A 21,750-nucleotide genomic window follows, 5' to 3' on the forward strand; every position below is an offset into this window, starting at 1 on the left:
GAAAATAGTTCAGTGTGTATTCTTGCACATAATCACGTAGATATTATATATATATATATATATATATATATATATATATACTAGACCAGTTTTTATTCACAAAATGCTGGAGTAACTCAGCAGGTCAGGCAGCATCTCGGGAGAGAAGGAATGGGTGACGTTTCGGGTCGAGACCCTTCTTCAGAGTCTGAAGAAGGGTCTCGACCCGAAACGTCACCCATTCCTTCTCTTCCGAGATGCTGCCTGACCTGCTGAGTTACTCCAGCATTTTGTGAATAAAAACCTTCGATTTGTACCAGCATCTGCAGTTATCTTCTTATATACTAGACCAGGTTTGGGCCCAAACCTCTCATGCATTGGTGCAGCACCCTCTCCTCTCCTCTCGTCCCCCTCCCCCCACTCCATCCCCCTCAATCTCACTCCATCCCCCTTATCCTCACTCCTCCCCCCTCCCTCCACCCCCTCCCTCCCTCCCTAGGAGATAGATTTAAACATTAAAATGTGAATAACTTTAAAAATATAACACTGATTTCAATGAAACTTCATCCATTAGCACCAAAGGGACGACGGCGAGTAAGGTGGGCCTAAAATTGTCGTGCTATCATGTACCGTTTTGGCTGTAGTTCAAGAACAAACAAGAGTTTTAGTATGTAGATATGTTGATGTATACACGCACACATAGAAAACAAACAATAATAGTGCAATAATAACTGCAAGCACTGTATTGTACAGCAGAGCATTAACCCTGCAGACACTGCAACATCCAGCCCTTCATGAGGATTAGTGCCAACACTCTCAATGCTTGAAACTGCCCGCAATGAAGCTGAGCCCAGTGCATGCCAGTGACTTGCAGTATTGCCAGCTGCAGCACAGCATTGTAGAGCAGGGCACTCACACAGCAGTTTTGGACTACAACACCCAGCATGCCCCGCGCCAGCCCCCGGGCCGCGTCACACGCCACGCCGCGCTCGCACTGGGCAGAGCGCCCGTCCATCATGCAGCCGCGGCGACGCTGGTTGGCGGAGGCGGCTGCCAGTCAGGGAAGGGGCGGGTGACGTCTGGGAAGGGGCGGGTGACGTCTGGGAAGGGGCGGGCTCCGGCAGAGGAAGGGGCGGGGTTTGGCGGAGGCTGACGGACGGACGGACGGCCGGGGCTGAGGGAGGAAAACAAGTGCGGGCAACATGGCGGACAAATTCGCTCGCTTCAACGAGGAACGGGACTTCCAGGTGCTGAGGGTGAGACGACGGCGGCGCTGCTCAGGGTCGGCGGGGCGGTGGGTGCCAGGCCAGGGTCTCAGTGCTGCCGCCCCCCCCCCCCCCGCACGCTCCCACTCCGGGCGCTGCAGTGCGGAGGACGCGGCGGCCCTGCTCGCCACCGGGACCGGGACCGCTGACACACGCCCAGACAGTCCGCACAACCCACTCCCCCCCACCCCGTGTCCGCACAACCCACTACACCCCCTTCCCGGCATCGTCACCCCACCCGGGCTCCCCCCTTCAAACACTCCCCACCCTCCCCCCTTCAAACACTCCCCCCCTTCAAACACTCCCCCCCCCTCCCCCCCTTCAAACACTCCCCACCCCCCCCCTTCAACTCCACTCCCCACCCCCCCCTTCAACTCCACTCCCCACCCCCCCCTTCAACTCCACTCCCCACCCCCCCAACTCCACTCCCCACCCCCCCCTTCAACTCCACTCCCCACCCCCCCAACTCCACTCCCCACCCCCCCCTTCAACTCCACTCCCCACCCCCCCAACTCCACTCCCCACCCCCCCCTTCAACTCCACTCCCCACCCCCCCAACTCCACTCCCCACCCCCCCCTTCAACTCCACTCCCCACCCCCCCCAACTCCACTCCCCACCCCCCCCTTCAACTCCACTCCCCACCCCCCCAACTCCACTCCCCACCCCCCCAACTCCACTCCCCACCCCCCCAACTCCACTCCCCACCCCCCCAACTCCACTCCCCACCCCCCCCCTTCAACTCCACTCCCCACCCCCCCAACTCCACTCCCCACCCCCCCAACTCCACTCCCCACCCCCCCAACTCCACTCCCCACCCCCCCAACTCCACTCCCCACCCCCCCAACTCCACTCCCCACCCCCCCAACTCGACTCCCCACCCCCCCAACTCGACTCCCCACCCCCCCAACTCGACTCCCCACCCCCCCAACTCCACTCCCCCAACTCCACTCCCCACCCCCCCAACTCCACTCCCCACCCCCCCAACTCCACTCCCCACCCCCCCAACTCCACTCCCCACCCCCCCAACTCCACTCCCCAGCCCCCCCCAACTCCGCCCCCCCAACTCCACTCCCCACCCCCCCTTCAGCTCCACTCCCCACCCCCCCCTTCAGCTCCACTCCCCACCCCCCCCTTCAGCTCCACTCCCCACCCCCCCCCTTCAGCTCCACTCCCCACCCCCCCCTTCAGCTCCACTCCCCACCCCCCCTTCAGCTCCACTCCCCACCCCCCCCTTCAGCTCCACTCCCCACCCCCCTTTCAACTCCACTCCCCACCCCCCTTTCAACTCCACTCCCCACCCCCCTTTCAACTCCACTCCTCCCCTTCAACTCCACTACCCTCCCCTTCAACTCCACTCCCCTCCCCTTCAACTCCACTCCCCTCCCCTTCAACTCCACTACCCCCCCTTCAACTCCACTCCCCACCCCAACCCCAACCCCGCCCATCAACTCCACTCCCCACCCCCTTTTCGACTCCTCCCCCCACCCCCCTTCGGCTCCTCCCCCACCCCCCCTTCAACTCCTCCCCCCCACCCCCCCTTCGACTCCTCCCCCCCCCCCCCCTCGTCTCCTCCAACCCAGCCCTCCCTTCGACTCCACACCACCCCCCCCTTCCCCCCCCCCCCCTCTTCCACTTCCCCTTTGCCCGCACACCCATTTCCCCTTTTCCACTTTGGCTCCTTATTGCTTCCCATTTCCTTGGCATTCCACTTCCTCTCCGCGCATGGCCCTCCTCTTTCCTGTCCTCCCCCCTTGTCTCTCTTCCCCGTTTCTCTGTCTTCCTTCCTGCCCCTGTCCTGTCACTTTTCCATCGTAACTTTCAACTCCTGAAAGGTCATGCGATATTCCAAGAAAGATTTTGTTAGTATGATTTCTGTGATTATTGTTTAACCATACCATATTCCTGATTTTTATCTCATTGGTGTCATTGCATAATATTAGGAAGAATAATTTCCTTCAGGAAATAGATTTGTTTGCTGTTTTAATTTTTGGTGGAGTACCATTTCTGAATAGATTTTTCATAGGCAGTTGAGCAGCTTATTAAAATATATTTTTAATGTTGTATTATGACTTTCGTAAAATAGTTGTCTACTAGCAGCTATTTTAGCTCTGGCAATGTCTTGCTGAGGTAATTCTGTGACGTGTATGGATATTCCTATCAATCTCCTTGATATGTATATGGTGAAGGCAGCTTGCTCCCTTTGTAGGAAGATGTTGAACGTTAAATTAATGCTGTGCATTTCATTCAAATTGCTCATGAAGACAAAAGGAGCTGCAGATGTTGGCGTACAAAAAATAATTCTTGCTTTGCAGCTAATACTTCAGCTGCTGAGCAAGATTTGTCATCTTACCCTCGTGTTTGTCTACTGTTGCTTATCGAGGAAGGGAGTGGAAGTATTTTGGAGCTGCTTGTGAGCATTTCCATGATTGTTATGTGATGACATGTGTCTGCCACTGGATATGGGGGATGGTGTGGGGAGAGGAAATGAAATAAGCTAGGTTTCTAATATCTCCACTGAGCTATCATTTTCCCCAGGTTAAAACCATTACATAACTTGAATACATTTGAATGTAATAACTTGCATTTACATGGCGCTTTATAGAAACAATCTAAGAATATTTTATGTATTAAACATTACTGTCATTTTATTCCACTTTGAATTTCCGTTGTATTTTTAGCATTGCACCCTTCAATTTAATGGTGACTGATGTTCCAAGCAAAATATAATTTGATACATTTACTCTTCAAAATACTGGTGTGCTAAATTCAAGCAGATTAATTTTGTACAAGCGAGCGCCATTTTTTTGTAATAAGGCAATTAGGGTCTTTTGTATAAAGAATTAAAATTGATATGTTGAAATAAAGTTTACCTGGGGAAAATTTCATGTCTTGCATCCCTAACCATCTTATTCTATTTGTGGTTGTGCATTGGAATCTGAAATGCAATTAGTGGGGCACACTAACACCAGCTGAAGTTCTCTTGGTCAGTGCCCAAAATGATCAGGATATTTCTCCAAATCTTTTGGCAAGATTGGCAAAGATATTTACAAGATGGCAGAAAGGTGGTTTTATGGATATTGTTAAAATCACCTTTCGGAAAAAAAGTGCATCACTCTCACCAACTCGTGAAACTTTCTGGTTCTGCTCAAAATTGAGGAAGAAAGAGCATGTGGGAAGTCATTGAGTACCTAGAGAGTAGACAGTGGGACTCTGGAAGGTACACAGTGCAGACTATGTCCTCTGGTTCTGGACTCCTGTGAAAGGAAATATTTTGCCTAGTCTCCCTCGTTCCCACCGATATATTTCAATAAGATCACCTCTCATTCTTCTAAGGTATCACAAAATGCTGGAGTAACTCAGCGGGTCAGGCAGCATCTCAGGAGAGAAGGAATGGGTGACGTTTCGAGTCGAGACCCTTCTTCAGACTGATTCTTCTAAACTCCATTGAGTTGCATCCTAAACCATTTACTATTTCTTTGTAGGGAAATCCCTCCATTAATCTTTCTTGATCTAGTCAATAGTCAATAGTCGTTTATTTGTCACATACACATAAATGTGTAGTGAAATGAAACATTACCCGCAGTTGAAACACTAAGACCAATAAGAATAATCAATAAAAATGCAATAACACACACATTCATACACTAACATCAAACAAAAGAAACATCCATCACAGTGAGTCTCCTCCAGTCCCTTCTCACTGTGATGGAAGGCCAAAATGTCTTTTCTCTTCCCTGCCGTCTTCTCCCGAGATCAGGCTGTTGAACTTGCCACGTCGGGGCGGTCGGGGCTCCCGACATTGGAGCGCCGCGCCGGATAGTGAAAGGTCCACGGCCAATTCCAGGCCACGCCGGACGGTGAAAGGTCCGCGGCGGGCCGACCCAAGCCCCGCGATTCGGGGTGGGCGAACACGCTGCCTCTGCCGCTGCCGGAGCTCCCGATGTCGGCCCCCACCCAGGGGCCTGCGGGCTTCCGACATCCACGCGGCCCGCGCCGGAGCCTTCGGAGATGAGTCGCAGCCGCTCCCGCAGCATCCGAAGGGAGCCAGCGCCGCAGGTGGTGCGAACCAGAGCCCCAGGTGGTCCCAGGTGCATGGCCGGTGGTAGGCCGCAACGGGAACGGAGACACGACACAGAAACAAAGGTCGCGTCTACGTTCGGGAGAGAGATTTTTTTTTTACATTTCCCGTTCCCTCCCACCCCCCCCCCACATAACATACAAACACTACACCATATTAAAACTACAATTCATACAAAAACAACAAAAAACACAAAAGACAGACGGACTGCAGGCAAGCCGCAGCTGCGACGGCAGCGCTGACTCCTCCTACTAACAATGAATAACCTTTAAATAGTGTCAAAAAATGTTCATGTACTTTAGATGTGGTATCATTAATGCCTTGACATTTGCAGTAAGACTTCCCTAGTTTCCTACTGTTAATCTTTTTAAAATGACCAATGTTCCACTAGGCGACCTTTGAAACTGGTACACCAATTTCCTGTGTTTGTCTGCAACGACCCCCAAATTCTTTTGTTGCATCTTTCTACAATTTTTCTCAATAGAAACAATGCTGTGTTCTTCCTTCCATAATGCACAAATTAATTTTCTACATTATGCTATGTTAACCAATTCTCTTTCTGTGCCAATATATAGCCTCCAATGCCATGTATTTTAATTTAATGCCTTAACCTTTGTGAGGCACCATGTTGAATGCTTTGTGACAATTCAAATGCAGGACATTTACTGGTTCCTCACGCTCAACTCTGGTTAAGACTTCCTCAGAAAACACTAAATCTGTCAGATGATTTTGCAAATTCTGCTTGATTAGATTGATTTCTTAATAATTGATTCAAACAGGTTTTTTTCCAAAAATAGATCTTGAATTACCTTTTTCGAATTTAGAATTACATTTTTGCTCCAGTCGAATTTTGAATAGAAATGTCACTGGCATTTTTCCAATCTTTTCAACCCCCACCTTAAATATTCAGGTTTTCATTGACCCGGGCCAGTGATTCACCACTGGTTTCCCAAATTCTTTCCGCCATTAACAAAGCATGATGCTCTGCATAAGTTAGCGTTAAGAACTGCCAAGTAGTTCAATCCATTCCTGGATTGTGTGTAGGTAGGAACTGCAGATGCTGGTTTACACCGAAGATAGACACAAAATGCTGGAGTAACTCAGCAGGGCAGCCAGTATCTCTGGAGAGAAGGGATAGGTGATGTTTTGGCTCGAGACCTTTCTGAAATGTCACCCATTCCTTCTATCCAGAGATGCTACCTGTCCTGCTGAGTTACTACAGCATTTTGTGTCCATCCATTGATGGGATTGTTTGCCATTTCAGAATCTGAGTACATTGGATATTCCTTTTCAGAGTAGCAATGTTTTACTTAATCCCTTGTTGCGCTTGAATTTACAGTATGTAGATGTTCTGTATTAAACTGATGTAAATTATTTTATAAAACTTTGGGTTCTGTTGAAGTATAAAAATCAGTGCATACTATTCTTTATGGGCAGATTGTCGTTATACCCACCGTGTACGTGGCCCACAGAAATCTTTTGCATAATTACTGGGACGGCATTCCTAAATTTCTGTTTTTTTTACCTAAATTTGCAACTCCCCATTTTTTTTCTGTGAATTTGATCATTTAGAATTCAATGTATGTTGTCAGTGCTTTGTATCACTTCTGTATCTCTCTAGCTCAAGGTCATAATAGGTGTTGTGTAGGTCATGGTGTCAGAAGTAGAACCAATGTGGGCATTTATGAAATAATTTGTACGGATATTAAACTTGGGGTGGGCAGAGTGTGAATTTCTTTCCAGATTAGAAGTCAAGTGCTACTTGAATTCTTTTCATTAAAATGAAGTGTAGCTTTTTGAAATTATGAAGTTAACATGCCTTCCAGCTCCTGTGATATGATGATGAGCATTCTAGCATATAATAACCACTCTGTAAATACACGGTAGAGGTAGTTAACGTTTATGATTCAGTCATCAAATGTAATTCATTACTCAGTGCCATAGGAGCTCCTGGATTGAAATACCACCCAGTAACTTGTTCTTAGGTAGCAGCCGTCTTTCTCTATTATTACATTTCACTATGCTCAGTGGATATCTTGATGCACTTGGTGTATTGTGTTCTGTAATGCCTGGCTTAGCAGTGTATCATATACTGTGTATTTTTGGTTGCATTATTAAACACACCAGTGACCTGTCTCTTGGCCTGGAACTGCAGTTATTTCAGCTTAAATTTTATGGCCTACTTGGGTTTCTTTTTCTAACCAAAGTTTTGTTACACTGCACAGACTTGTACTGTGGACAATGGACCACATTTGTATTTGGTGTATGGGGAATTTGAAATTGTACCAGAGTAGTGTGCGGCAGCGAACATCAAGCAGTCTTGTTGTGCTTCTCTTGAGATGAATGAGTTAGTGCCCTTTAGCCCACTACACCTAGACCGAACATGATGCCAAGATAAACTACTCTCATCTGCCTGCACCTGATTCATATCCTTCCATTCCCTGCATTACCATGTGCATATTCAAAAGCCTCTTAAACATCACCATTATATCTGCCTCCACCGCCACTCCTGGCAGCATGTTCCAGGCACCCATCACCTCTGCTGCGCACATCTCACCGTAAAACTATGCCCTCTCGTCTTTGACCTATCCACCCTGGGGAAAGGGTTCTGACTGTACCTAATTTATACCTATCTATATCTTCCTCTTTTAGCTGGACAGGAAACACTACTTTCTGCAAAAGAACAGTGTGTTCTTCAGTTGGCAACTTTGATAACTGCAATGCCTTTGAATAGCTGCTTGTCTTATTTGCTATTGCATGGAAGCTGCCGGGGAATTTTGCCACAAGATAACAAAACACTTTTAAAAGATAAAGTTGTGACGGGCCGAGCCACTTTGGTATCGAACCCTCGTTTGTCGGGCTCGAACTCTCATGTGGACTGGGCGTGATCTGGGCCGACCAATCACGCTGTCAGGGGGGCGGCCATTGTGTGCCAGGTGAACAAAGGATTTGGACATTGGGATTTGAACTCGGGCACGTGCGAGTGAGCAACAGAACTCGGGCACGCGCGGGTGAGCAACGGAACTCGGGCACGCGCGGGTGAGCGACGGAACTCGGGCACTCGCGGGTGAGCGACGGAACTGTATTCGGTTAATGATTAAACAGTGTTTACATGACGTGTGGACCCCCTCAGTGGTGACCCCGACGATCCTAAATGACTTATTTTGGATTTTTACCGTGTTTGCAGCCGGCAACCTGGACCAGCAGATTGCAGTTTCGGTTAAACTGCCCATTTTCTGGTCATCACAGCCCCAAGTGTGGTTCAAACAGGCTGAAGCCCATTTCCACAATCGACAGATCATTGCCGATGCCACAAAACATTACTACGTGGTCAGTGCGCTGGACCAGGACACCGCCGGGCGCCTAATCGATTACCTTCGCCAGCCACCAGCTGCGGGCAAGTACGAGGGCCTCAATGCGCTCCTTTTGCGCACTTTCGGTCTCAGCCGCAGCGAAAGGGCGGTCAAACACCTTCACATGGACGGCCTCGGCGACCGCAAGCCGTCCGCGCTTATGAACGAAATGCTCGCCTTGCTGAACGGCCTCCTGTTCCAACAGATTTTCCTCAAACAGATGCCTGGTGACATTCGCCTGCTCCTCGCGGACGAGGATTTCACCGACCCCCGCCGGGTAGCTACCCGTGCAGACGTGCCGCGGCAGGAGAAACAGCAGGGTGGTGCCACCATCAACCGGGTGGCGGTGCGGCCTCGGTGGGTCAAGCCTCCAACCTCCAACGAAGGTGCGGCGGTGTAGCTGGATACGAGCGATGCCAGCAAAAGTACGTGGTGTTACGACCACCAAAGGTGGGGTTCCGAGGCCCGCCGATGCCGACCACCCTGCGCACATTCCGGGAAACGCCTCGGCCGGCCGCCAGTAGTGGCTACTGAGGCCGGCCAGAGGCATCGCCTCCTCTACACCTGGGACCCTCATTCAGGGCGGCGTTTTCTGGTGGACACAGGAGCGGAGGTCAGCGTTTTGCCCCATCGGGAGCCGACACTCGCCGTCAATGGCTGCAACATCAGGTCGTACGGAGTCCGCACGATCCCACTCACGTTCGGCTCCTGTCACTTCACCTGGCATTTCACTATCGCCGACTTCTCCCAACCGTTGCTGGCCGCCGATTTCTTCCGGGCTCACTCCCTGTTGGCCGACGTGAAGGGACAACGTCTCGTTCATTCAGAGACGTTCGAGTTGTTCGTCTTGCGCCACGCTGACTTGACTGCGCCGCATCTTGGCTCCGTGACGTCCTCCGATAACGAATACGCCCGCTGCCTTGGAAAAAGTCTTGTCAAAAGAAAAGGTTTCCATGTAACTTCCCTGCTATAATCAGAAGTCATTGTCTCTTAAGAACATAGCTGCTACTTAGCCCAGTCATGACATTGACAAGCAATTGCTTCTATTGACACGTGCAATAACGTTAAGTATTTTTACTTTACTGCAACATAAATAAACTTGTAACTATTAACAAGACATTTATTTTGAAACTCATAGGAAAAATAAATTTGCTGGTGTGAGCCTGAAATTCTCCCGCCCTTAACCTGCTTTCCTTCATTGAGACAAATGTTTATATGATACGATCTTCTATATTGTGAAGTTTCTTAGCAAAACTACCTGACAATGGATACCCTCTCAAAACCCTCCACAGATGCCCCCTGATCTGCTGAGTTACTCCAGCATCTTGTGTTTTACTCAATATTCCAGGATCTGCAGTTCCTTGTATCTACCTGTCTGAATACTGAGTAAATACAGTGTGCTGTATGTGCTGAGGAACTTAGTGGGCCAGGTAGCATCTGTGAAAGGAAATGGACAGATATTTTGAGTCAGGAGCCTTCTTCAGATCCAACCTGAAACATATTTAATTTCCCTTCACAGATGCTGCCTGACCTGCTGACTTCCTCCAGAAGTTTGTTTTCTGCACAAAATTCCAGCCTCTGCAGTCTATTGGTGCTTCTGCTGCATTCGAAATAGAAATTGCCAAATTTCCAGTGGATTAACACAATGCATTGCTTGTCTCCTAATCACCCACATTCTTAAATGTTGAGCTGCTGTTTTACCTAATTGACAGCACTCCAATTGATATAGGGGACTGATTCCAGTATTGATTTTTATAATAGACTAGAGCAAGTGGACCCATTGGGCCCATTCCTCGTAGAGGGGGGACAGAGAAGGGGAGAGGGTGTCACTGACCTGGGCCCCGTGGTGCGAGCGCTGCAGCGAGAGCGAGCCGTGGACCCAAAGGCTCTCCTGTATTAGTCTAGCACCTTCAACCCCCCGCACTCAACCCCCCTTATTCCCCCCTCCACCCCCCACTGACACATTCCATCCCCCCCACCCCCACTCTCCTTCCTCCCCACCCTCACTCTCCCCCTCCCAACCCCCACTCTCCCATCCCCCACCCCCCATCCCCTCACTCACTCCCCATCCCCTCACTCACTCCCCTCCCCCCACTCTCCCCTCCCCCCACTCTCCCCTCCCCCCACTCTCCCCTCCCCCCACTCTCCCCTCCCCCCACTCTCCCCTCCCCCCACTCTCCCCTCCCCCCACTCTCCCTACCCCCACTCTCCCCTCCACTCGGCCCCCACTCCCCTTCGTGCAACGCTGATCACGGTCGACCGGCGGCGGCTGGGGCCCGGTGGGAGGTGGGACTACACCTTCCGGCGGGCAGCGCGGCGGCGGGAGGAGCGCACAAGATGGCGGAGCGGGAGGAGAAGGAGAGCGGCCACTATGTTTGTGGGGTAGCGAGGAGGCCGTCGGTTGAAGCAGCCGGTTGAAGCAGCCGTCATCGACGAAGCTGTGGGTTGAAGCGGCCACTGGAGCGGTAGGAAAAGAAGCTGCCCGCTGGGTGATGGTACTGGGCCCAGGCGGGAGCGGGGACTGGACGACGCAGTCGGTTGAAGCAGGCGCTCGAGGAGATGGAGGGTAACGATCAGTCGACGGGGTGGACAACCATCTCCCTCCTGCTCGGAGTCTCCCCTAGGCCTGGGTGGGGGAGAGGAAAGGGGAGAGGGAGCCACTGACCCCGGGCGGCCTGCCAACGGCCATCTTGTTTGGGGGAGTGGGATGGGAAGCGCAATTAAATTCGTACGTGTCACATTGTGACGTCACACGCTGAGTACCTTTAAGAAGTCGGATTGAAAGGTGATTTTTAAACTTTAAAATCTCTCTAACTTAAAAAATATAACACCAATTTAAATGTAGGAAAATATAACACCAATTTAAATAAAACCTTTCATTGACAGTCGCCCAGACAATGGTGATTAAAATTGTGGCGCTATGCTTTACCGTTTTGGCTGTAGTTCCATCACAATCTCAGAAATACAAATATATTAATATACAAGATCTGAGTTTTAGTAATATACTAGACCAAGTTGGGCCCGTCCTCGTAGGGTTTCCATTGTAACTTGGGGAAATTGCCTTTTTCTTTAAAATAAATTGTCTGTTAAAAAAAAAAATCAATCTCAGTGGGGGGGAGAGGAGGGGCGGAGAGGTGGGGGTGGTGGTGGAGAGGACGGGGGGTGGAGAAGGGTGGTGGTGGAGAGGACGGGGGGTGGAGAGGGGTGGTGTCGGTGAGGAGGGGGGAATGCGGTGGGGGAGGGGAACGGGGAGAGGGAGCCACTGACACCATCCTTCCAGCGGCCATCTGCTTTCTCCTTCACTCCAAAATTCTTAAGGGGTTGGACAGGCTAGATGCAGGAAGATTGTTCCCGATGTTGGGGAAGTCCAGAACAAAGGGTCACAGTTTAAGGATAAGGGGGAAGTCTTTTAGGACCGAGATGAGAAAGTCTTTTTTTCACACAGAGTGGTGAATCTGTGGAATTCTCTGCTGCAGAGGGTAGTTGAGGCCAGTTCATTGGCTATATTTAAGAGGGAGTTAGATGTGGCCCTTGTGGCTAAAGGGATCAGGGGGTATGGAGAGAAGGCAGGTACAGGGTACTGAGTTGGATGATCAGCCATGATCATATTGAATGGCGGTGCATGCTCGAATGGCCGAATGGCCTACTCCTGCACCTATTTTCTATGTTTCACTGTGGTGCCGTGCTCCCCCAGGGGAGGGAGAGCGCAAATAAAGGCAGTACAGGGAAGGGCGAGAGGGTGTGACCGAGGAGCCTTGGACCCAAAGACTCTCCTGTATTGGTGTTGCACCCTCAACCCCCTACTCAATCACCCTTATCCCCCCACTCCCATCTTCCCTGATCCCATCTTCCCTGACCCCCACTGTCCCTTCTCCCCCACCACCACCCCTCCTTCCCCCACCCCTGCTGTCCCCTTCCCCCCACCCCTCCTCCCCATCCCCACTCTTCCCTCCTCCCCACCCACCCTGCCCTCCTCCCCAGTCCCACTTACTAAAAGAAACAGCATTACAGATCTGGTTTGAAAATTGGAAATACCAGAATATAGACCAACACGGTATAAACTAAATTCTAACAGAGTTAAGAAACATAAACTAGTGCATAATAGGCTGAGGCAGAAAGGAATTTAAAAAAATGGTTAGGTGGAGTTAGGGAAGGGAAAAGATAGAGACAGGCTGGAAGGTGTTAAGTGGAATCAGATAAGAGAATAATGATGGGCAGATGGAACATGAACGGGGAGGAAATAGGTAGGTGGAAAGGTGAAACCCAGGTCGATAGATCTATGGATGATTTGTAGTTGAAAATGGGAATGATGAATGAAAGAGAGAACAAAGGGGTAGGAACATGTCCTCAAATAGAATCACAAATACATTATCAAGTCATTATTACGGCTTCATATCCACTCTAGATAAACTTGATTGTTTCATAAGTCAAAGCAGTATTATTATTATTATTCCCAATGTGATGGACTTCGTTGTACTTTTAGCTTCTTCACATTGGTTAAAGGATGTGAGACTTTACAGATTTTCATGTCTTGATCTCTTTGCGTGGCATCCTGTTGCATCAGATAGTATAACAGTCACATTTTAAGTTGCTTCAATGAAATAGACAACTTGCTGATTCCCAGAATGAATATGTGCAGGCCGATGAAGATGGGTAAAATGGTTAGCAATAGTTGCTTATTTCAAAGACATAGAAACTTATCAGGGTTGATGATTGTGATCCATTACAAATTGATCTGTGCATAAATGCTGCATCTAAAAAGCATAAACTGCAACATGGACATGAAATGGCTGCAATGCTCACATAAGGCCAGGAATCAGTTCTTAATATTCCAACTTACCAAGCATTCAGCAGTCCAAATAAAAGGACACTGTTCTCTATAGAAAGGATATTCTAGATGGTTCAAGGATATGATCCAAGAATAGATTGAAGACCAAAGGAACAATTGTTATATTTGGATATTTTTTAAAATATACAGAATCCATCGATGTAGAATAAGGTAGTTAAACCACTTCATCTGCAAATTATTAATTTATCCTCTATAGATCCAATTACGGGAAATGATGCCAACTGTAGGAAAGGGGAATTCTTGAAATAGAAAGAATAGCATTTATAGTCTGCTGAAATTCCAATGAAGAAGAGAGCATTAAAGGTAAATAAGACAGAAAAAGAAGTGTAAGAAATGTCAGCAGAATAAATTAGTAATCAGGAAGGTTATGGAAGAGGGGCTGAAAAGGTTAGTTTTGCAGCCAATGACAGTTTAAGGGATTAAGGTAACATAATAGTGATCTCTAACACAAACAGTAGCGTAGACTTGCATATGGAGAGAAATTGATTTTGTTAACTCAAATTGAAATCTTCATGCAAAGTCTGATATGACAAAATAATTAAATGTGTACTTTGTATCTGCAAAGGAAGCAGATGGTTTAACTGGTTCACTAAAGATGGAGGCCATGGATAGAGCACACATATTTATAACAGGGTAAGTTACCTGGACCAATCATTTGAAATGTATCTCAGGTTGCTGAGAGGAGCTGCAGTAGAAATAGCAGTGAGATTGGTTACAGCCTTCCAGTCATCATTAGATGTAGGGTAACTGCTAAGGCACTTTTTCTTTGCTAGTTTCATATTGCAGTGAGGAAAATGGATAAGTAAAAAGAGAGCCAGTTTAACATTGATGGTCAGGAAATTATTGGATGCTGTTTATAGGAATAAAAAACTGAAGATAAATAGTGAGCTAGTGTGTATTTGTTAAAAGAAGTAAGCGGTTAATTGAGGTGGTGCAGTATGTAAATACGTGGACTTTAAAAGAAGGATTGCGTGTGAGTCATAGAGCATGGAAACAGGCCTTTCGGCCCAACTTGCCAACACCGAATAACGTCCCATCTACACTAGACCTACCTGTCTGCGTTGGGCCCATATCCCTCTAATCCTATCCATATACCTAAGATAGACACAAAATTATGGACGCACACAGCGGGTCAGGTAGGAATATTCCTTTTCTCCAGAGAAGCTCCGTGACCCACAAAGTTACTCTAGCATTCCGTGTGTATCTTTGGTGTAAACCAGCATCTGCAGCTCTTTCTTAGAAAAAAAACATTACCCCTCAGGTTCCTACTAAATCTTTCCCCCACACTTTAAACCAATGTCCTCTGGTTCTCAATTCCCCAACTTTGCGCAAGTGACACTACATTTACACAATCTATTCCTCTCATGATTTTGTACACCTAACTCTATGCAACACTCCCCAGAACCTTCCCATTCACCGTGTAGGTCTTCCCCATGTTAGACTTCCCAAAATGTAACACATCGCATTTCTCTGTATTAAATTCCATTACCATTTCGTAGCCCACCTGCCCAACCGATCAAGATCCTGCTACAATTTTTGCTAACCATCTTCATTATCTACAATACCATCCACTTTTGTGTCACTTGTAAACTTGCTAATTATGCCATGTACTTTCTCATCTAAATCATAGATAGAGATGATAAACATCAATGGGCCCAGCATCAAACCCTGAGGCACACCACTAGTCACAGGTTTCCAGTCTGAAAAGCAACATTCCACTATCACCCTCTGCTTCCTTCCATGAAGCCAATTTTATATCCATTCAGTGATCTCCTTGGATCCCATGCGCTTTAACCTTCCAGAGCATCCTACCATGTGGAACCTTGTTGAATACCTTGCTGAAATCCTTATATACAATGTCTACAGCTCTGCTCTCATCAACCTTTTTGGTCACATCTTTAATAAAACAATCAGATTTGTGAGACACGACTTCCTATGAACCACGCTGACTATCCCTAATCAGCCATTGACCATCTAAATGCATGTATATCTTATCCCTCAGAATACTATAATAACTTTCCTTCCACAAAGGTTAGGCTCACTGGCCTGTAGTTCCCAGGCTTTTCCCTGCAGCCCTTCTTGAATAGGGGCACATTTGCCATCCTCCAGTCTTCTGGCGCCTTACCTGTATTTAATAACAACTCGTAAATCTCATGCAGAGAGGTTTAAATTGAAGAAATTTGGAGGGTGAAAGTTTATGATTATTCCAGATACCCGAACATAACAATGTAGGCTGATGCCCCATTGTAAAACTGAAGATTAATCCTGACGTTTATTTGTGTATTAAAGCTGTGATAGAGGTAGATGTAATGATGCTTAGCACTATTTTGCAGGTCATGTGGAAAATTCTGCAACTTCAGGTAGCCCCGGCATTCCCTCTCTCTTTATCCTTCCCTCACCCAAGTCGCACTAGCTTCTTGTTTTCACCCAACAAACTGCTTTATCATCGTTACTTTGTTGTATATCTTTCATTCGTTGTTCTTTATCTCTTTACATCATCGTCTCTATCTCTCATTTCCCTTATCCCTAACCAGTCTGAAAAAGGGTCTTGACCTGAAACATCACCCATTCTTTCTCTCTCGAGATGCTGCCTGTCCCACTAAGTTACTCCAGCTTTTTGTGCCTATCTTCGGTTTAAACCAGCATCTGCATTTCCTTCCTGCACTGTCTCCTTATAGTTTATAAGAACCTTTGTTCAGTTCAGTTTCGTTTATTGTCACGTGTACCGATGTACAGTGAAAAAACTTTGAGAACTTAGTGCAGCACGGTGACGCAGCAGTAGGGTTGTTGCCTTACAGCACCGGACTCTGGTTCAATCCTGACTACGGGTGCTGTCTATGTCGTTTGTACGTTCTCCCTGTGACCGCGTGGGCTTTCTCTGGGTGCTCCAGTTTCCTCCCACACTCCAAAGATGGACAGGTTTGTGGATTAATTGGCTTTGGTAAAAATTGTCCCTAGTTTATGTGTAGGATAGTGTTTGTACGGGGATTGCTGGTCAGCATGGACTCAGTGGGCCGAAGGACCTGTTTCTGCGCTCTATCTCTAAACTAAACCATGGAAAACACTGAGGCAAATTGATAACAGTGATTGTTGATATTATCTTGATAGAATGTAATTAATCTAATGACCTCTTATTGCATTTGGTATTCCAGACTACCCAGGATTCTGAATATTGGTGAATAAGAATGCAGAATTACAGTGATTAGGAATGCAGATTTCATTTGCTGAAAAAATTGAGTTTGGGCGTTGATTTTTAATTCCTCTATTTATTCCTGAAGAGGGATCCTCAGCATAGGAGAAACGTTGCTTCTTCACATCAGTTCAGTGCGCATAATGAAATTTCCAGCAATGGTTGAAACTTGTAAATCTCAGTCTTACGAATTATACAAATAAGAAAGCTGAAATTCAACATTAATTTGGGATTCTGTAAGATGCTTGAGATCTGTTTACTTTGGATCCTAAACTAAGCATGGAGATAGTTATGGATTTTGGGTGTCCCATTAATGTAATTTCTAGAACACCATGTGAGCCCATTATTTGGAAAATATCTACATGTATTTCCTATCTAACAGACTGGTTAGCTTGCTGCCAGTAGACTTTAGACACTGTAGATGCTGGAATCTTGAGTGAAAAACATAGTGCTGGAGCAACTCAGCATGTCAGGCAGCACCTCTGGAGAACCTGTGGGCAGCCTAGGACTTTATTCCTTGGAGGATGAGGGATGATCTTATTGAGATGTATATCTCTGTCATGAAGGGGATCGATGCGGTGAATGTGCAGTCTTTTACCTAGAGTTCGGGGAATCAAGAATTAAGAACAAGAGTTTAAAGTGAGAGGGGAAAGATTTAATTGGAAAACAGCAGCAACAAGTGTATTTGACAATGAGGAGCAAACTTGTGACTACATGCCTGCTAAACAGTGAAGTCAGCGTATTATAGACAGTTAGCAATCCACAACCAGGCAATAAAAATGTGACTTTCTCTTAAGCCCTCCAGTAAAGCCAGCATTCAGATATTCAATTCATTTTAAGCGATGACAAGTAAAGGTAATAAGTACAGCAATGGCTCGGGGACCTGTTTAAGGTACCCACTTGTAAGTTTTCAAATGAAAAAAAAATTCTTGCAGGTACAATTTGCCTTGGTGATTAAATAGAGCCTAGCAACTTTCTGTAATCCAATTACATTTTGTGATGATTGTCATACTTGAATGAAGTCTTTTTGTTTTTGGCTGGTACTGATTGTCAAGGGAATTAATGTATTTTGAGAAGGACAGACAGATTGCAACAGCTGCACATTGATTTGAGCGCCCATAAAGATATAACAAAAACAAAGAGCCCAGTATTGATATTCTTTCATGATTAAAATATATATTTTTAGTCCCCAGAGACCACTCTTGCAAGGTTTCTTTCTGTGCTCTACTATTGTATTCTAACATTTGGAAGCAAAGAAAGCATTTGACCTACTTGTTAATTTGAAGCAATGTTAAAAACCAGCTCTTGCTTACATAGACGTATCGATCAAAAGGTTTGGTTTAGATGGAACAATTGCCACATATCACTAGAACATTGATGTGGTAGTCTGTGTTTATTTTTTTGAATGTCTGTTTTTGTGTTCAATGTTTGTCCAGTGTAACATTAAAAATGTATTTCTACCTATATCATCAATGTAATTTAGGATTATGGAAATTGTCCGTCCATTGAAGCAGTCAATAGTTATGAAAATATTTTGTGAATATTCACTTGACTTTTGTTGTAGTCCTTTGTAAATCATTTAATGGCTAACCAAATTTTGATTTTGCAACAAAAGTAACGTTGGTTATTTTTCATAAATTTGCATTTACTCAGCTTTGGTTATGAAAAGTAAGGTAGCATGCCATAATGACTACCATCCAGTGGCTCTGACATCCATCATGGTTTTGAAAATGGTGATGGAGCACATTAAATCCAGCGTCCCAGCCAGCCTTGATTCACTGTAGTTTGTTTATCATCCCAACAGGTTCACAGTAGATGCCATCTCCCTGGCCCTAAATGAATCTCTGAAACGCCCAGAGTTAGACTCCTATTTATCGACTATAGCTCTGCCCTCAACACCTTAATCCCATCCAAACTCATCTCGAACTTCTGGACCTGGGAATTCGCACCATCTCTGCCACTGAATCATTGACTTTCTGACCCACAAACCACAATCAGTGAGGATGGGTGACAACATCTCCTACACAATAACTCAACACTGATGTCCCACAAGAATGCATTCTCAGACCCTGCTATACCCCCTATACACTCATGACTGCTGGCTAAATTGAGCTCTAACTCCATCTACAAGCTTGCTCCATCTACTGTGGTGGGCTGGATCACAAACAATGATTATTCAGATTACAGGAAGGAGATCGAGAACTTGGTAACATGGTGTCAGGCCAATAACCTATTCAGTGTCAGCAAGACGAATTGAGCTAGTTATCGACATCAGGAAGCATGGTGGAATACTTGAGTAAAAATGGTTGAGATCTTTAAGTTCCTTAATGATAACATTATCAACAAACTGTCATGGACCAACCACATTGATAAGACATCCAAGAAGGCGCACCACAACCTCTACTTCCTGAGGAGACTGAAGAAATTCAGCATTTCTATAATGACTCTTACAAACTTCTACAGATGCACCGTACCAAGCATACTGTTGGGTTGCATCATAGCTCAGTTTGGGAACAAACCATCCAAGACGGCATGAAATTGCAGAGTTGTATATGTAGCCCAGTTCATCACACAGGACAGATTTCTTGCCATTGACTCCATCTGCATACTTTTTTTTGCTGAAAAGTTGCATTACGTGCCATATTATGAATTTTGATGTAGAATTCTGAATTTTGGACATCAAAATTCTGAATTTGTAAAATCAAATGTTGGGAGGTCTGGATCTGATGCGCGACAATGCTGAGAACTATATTCTGCACTGTGTACAGGTGCTCCTCAGCTTACGATGGGGCTCCATCGCAAAGTCGAAATATACAAGTCGAAGCATCTTATGCTGGGGAGCAACTCTATCTTGCACTTTGCTCTATCTTTTATACTAGAGTTTGAATTGATTGTATGTATAGGATTGGATACAAAGCTTTACAAACCTTGGTACACGTGACAATAATAAACCTAAACCTAACTCGCTGATTGAGTGGATTTACTAAGTTTGCTATGAAGTTTATGTAAGCATTATGAATGTAATGATGCCATCCAACTGACTTGCCTCCACCCTCCGTTTTCTGTGTGGTGGAAAATATAGAAGTAACATCGAAGTAACATCAAATTCGGGACGTGGCAATTTTGACTGCCTGACCGCGGGAGAAGACGGCAGGGAAGAGAAAGACATTCTGGCCTTCCATCACAGTGAGGAGGTGACTGGAGGAGACTCACCGTGATGGATGTGTTTTTTGTTTTATGTTGGTTTTGTGATTGTGGGTTTTATTGCTTTCTTTTTATTGCTTCTCATTGTTGACTGGAGGGTAACGTAATTTCGTCCAAAAACATGTTTTTGGATGACAATAAAGGCTATTCTATTCTATTCTAAAAATTTGCAAAAATTAATCAAAGGTAGGCAAATCTATGACATGGGTGAAACTAAACCAAATGGTAAAATGTGAATTGATTAAAATTAGAAATGCAAAGGTTGTGTCAGAACAAGTTAAGCATTTGGAAGGATAGTGGTGCAAAATTTGTCCTTGTATACCTAGTTCTGACAATATTCATTGGTCAAATTAGATTTTAAATGAAACTAATGTTTAGAACTTAAACTTTTGCTTTGACCTATTCATAGGTGAACTGTCTAATTTCAGTACTGTTCAGTATAGTGTCAACTACAACTACAATTAAAATTAATTAATATAAGGCACATTATTCTGTACCCCTGATTTATTGATATATTTTCAGTATTTATTGATTGCGTTTGTCCGCCTGAATCATTTCAAAGGTATCTTGCACAGTGAGGTGAAATAGTGTTTCTCACAGTGTCTTTATCCATTGACTTTTTTTAGGGGAATCACTTTGATCAATATGAAGAAGGACATCTGGAGATTGAACAGGCATCATTGGACAAGCCCATAGAGTCGGTAAGGATTTAAATTTTGATTTGAGAACTAATTTGGCAAAATGATTTGGCATAATTTCTACAAAACGAGAATAATGATTAGGTACCCCAAAGAAGGTGTGGATGTAGCAGTTTTGAATATGTAGTCCATACAGTGTGTCATGGTGGAAATTGCATATTTGGCCCAACGACTGTGTAGTGTTTAGTATACACTTTTATTTTAATTTTAAGTTTTTCAGGATTTTGTAATATAACATTTATTAATGCTCTGCTGCTACTATATACAGGACATGAAAAATGCATCTTCAGGTAAATCAACATTTTGTTTGTACTTCGTGGATAAATAGTACACATGCTTCATTGCTACTTTAAATAAAATGCTTAGTAAATAATCCCACCATATAGAAGTCTTCCTTATAATTGTTAAACTTAAGTAGTTCTAATTCAGTTTTACATTACATGAGTTAATCCAGTGCTTTGGTTTTTCAGCATTTTGCTTTTGTGTGTAGTAATTGTCATTGCACTCACATGGTAAAGGTTGGAACTTCACGTGCAATGTAAGATGAGTGGCTTGATTCAATTTATCAAAGGACTGGAAATATGTGATGATCTCCTTTACCTGCTGGTTATTTTGTACACATTTTACTGTTTGTGCACCTGTTTATCTCTTTGTGCACCTGTTGTGCAAAAAAAATGTTTTCCTGATATTAGCACTCTTTGACCTTGACCTACCACGAAGGGGTGAAGGCAAGCTGACAACTGGAAATACTATTCCTTTTCCAGTTGACCAAATTATGTCATGAAGCCAACTAGATTATGCCCTGCCATCTTTATTTTTTTTTATCAACAAATTTTTGTGCAACGGTACAAATATTTAAGGCAGTAATTACACTTTTTTAAATGACCACCTAGTCACAGCATTGATTTCTATTAGAGTTAGTAATTTAATGCTGCTGCTTTAACATTAAATGAAAATAAACCACTGACGTGGAAGTTAAACAATCGCGCATCTAACAGATCAAATCACAAATTTGCAACCTTGGGTCACACACATCCACGAATAACTGTGGATTGTGACACAGCAAATGAAAATGGTAGTTCCATAACTCTCCTTGTTCCCGTTCATGTAGAGCTCGATACATGAATGACAGA

At 45.4% G+C, this 21,750-nt stretch overlaps 1 protein-coding gene across 7 annotated transcripts in view; it reads left to right on the forward strand.

Annotated features, from left to right (window-relative positions):
- The first annotated feature begins 1,122 nt into the window (after positions 1-1,122).
- The window catches only part of gpatch8 (G patch domain containing 8), a 138,895-nt gene continuing 118,267 nt past the window's right edge, over positions 1,123-21,750 (forward strand). For 3 of the 7 annotated variants that reach the window (XM_078424914.1, XM_078424916.1, XM_078424917.1), the window contains exons 1-2: positions 1,125-1,235; positions 20,546-20,620. In XM_078424914.1, coding sequence (XP_078281040.1) covers positions 1,182-1,235; positions 20,546-20,620 — 129 coding nt within the window. In that variant the 5' untranslated portion in view covers positions 1,125-1,181. Of the gene's footprint in view, positions 1,236-20,545; positions 20,621-21,750 lie in introns of all 7 variants that reach the window. The other 4 variants (XM_078424915.1, XM_078424920.1, XM_078424919.1 and 1 more) reach the window with 4 other exon arrangements.

Source organism: Rhinoraja longicauda, chromosome 29 (assembly GCF_053455715.1).
Source record: "Rhinoraja longicauda isolate Sanriku21f chromosome 29, sRhiLon1.1, whole genome shotgun sequence".
Taxonomy (NCBI): Eukaryota; Metazoa; Chordata; class Chondrichthyes; order Rajiformes; family Arhynchobatidae; genus Rhinoraja; species Rhinoraja longicauda.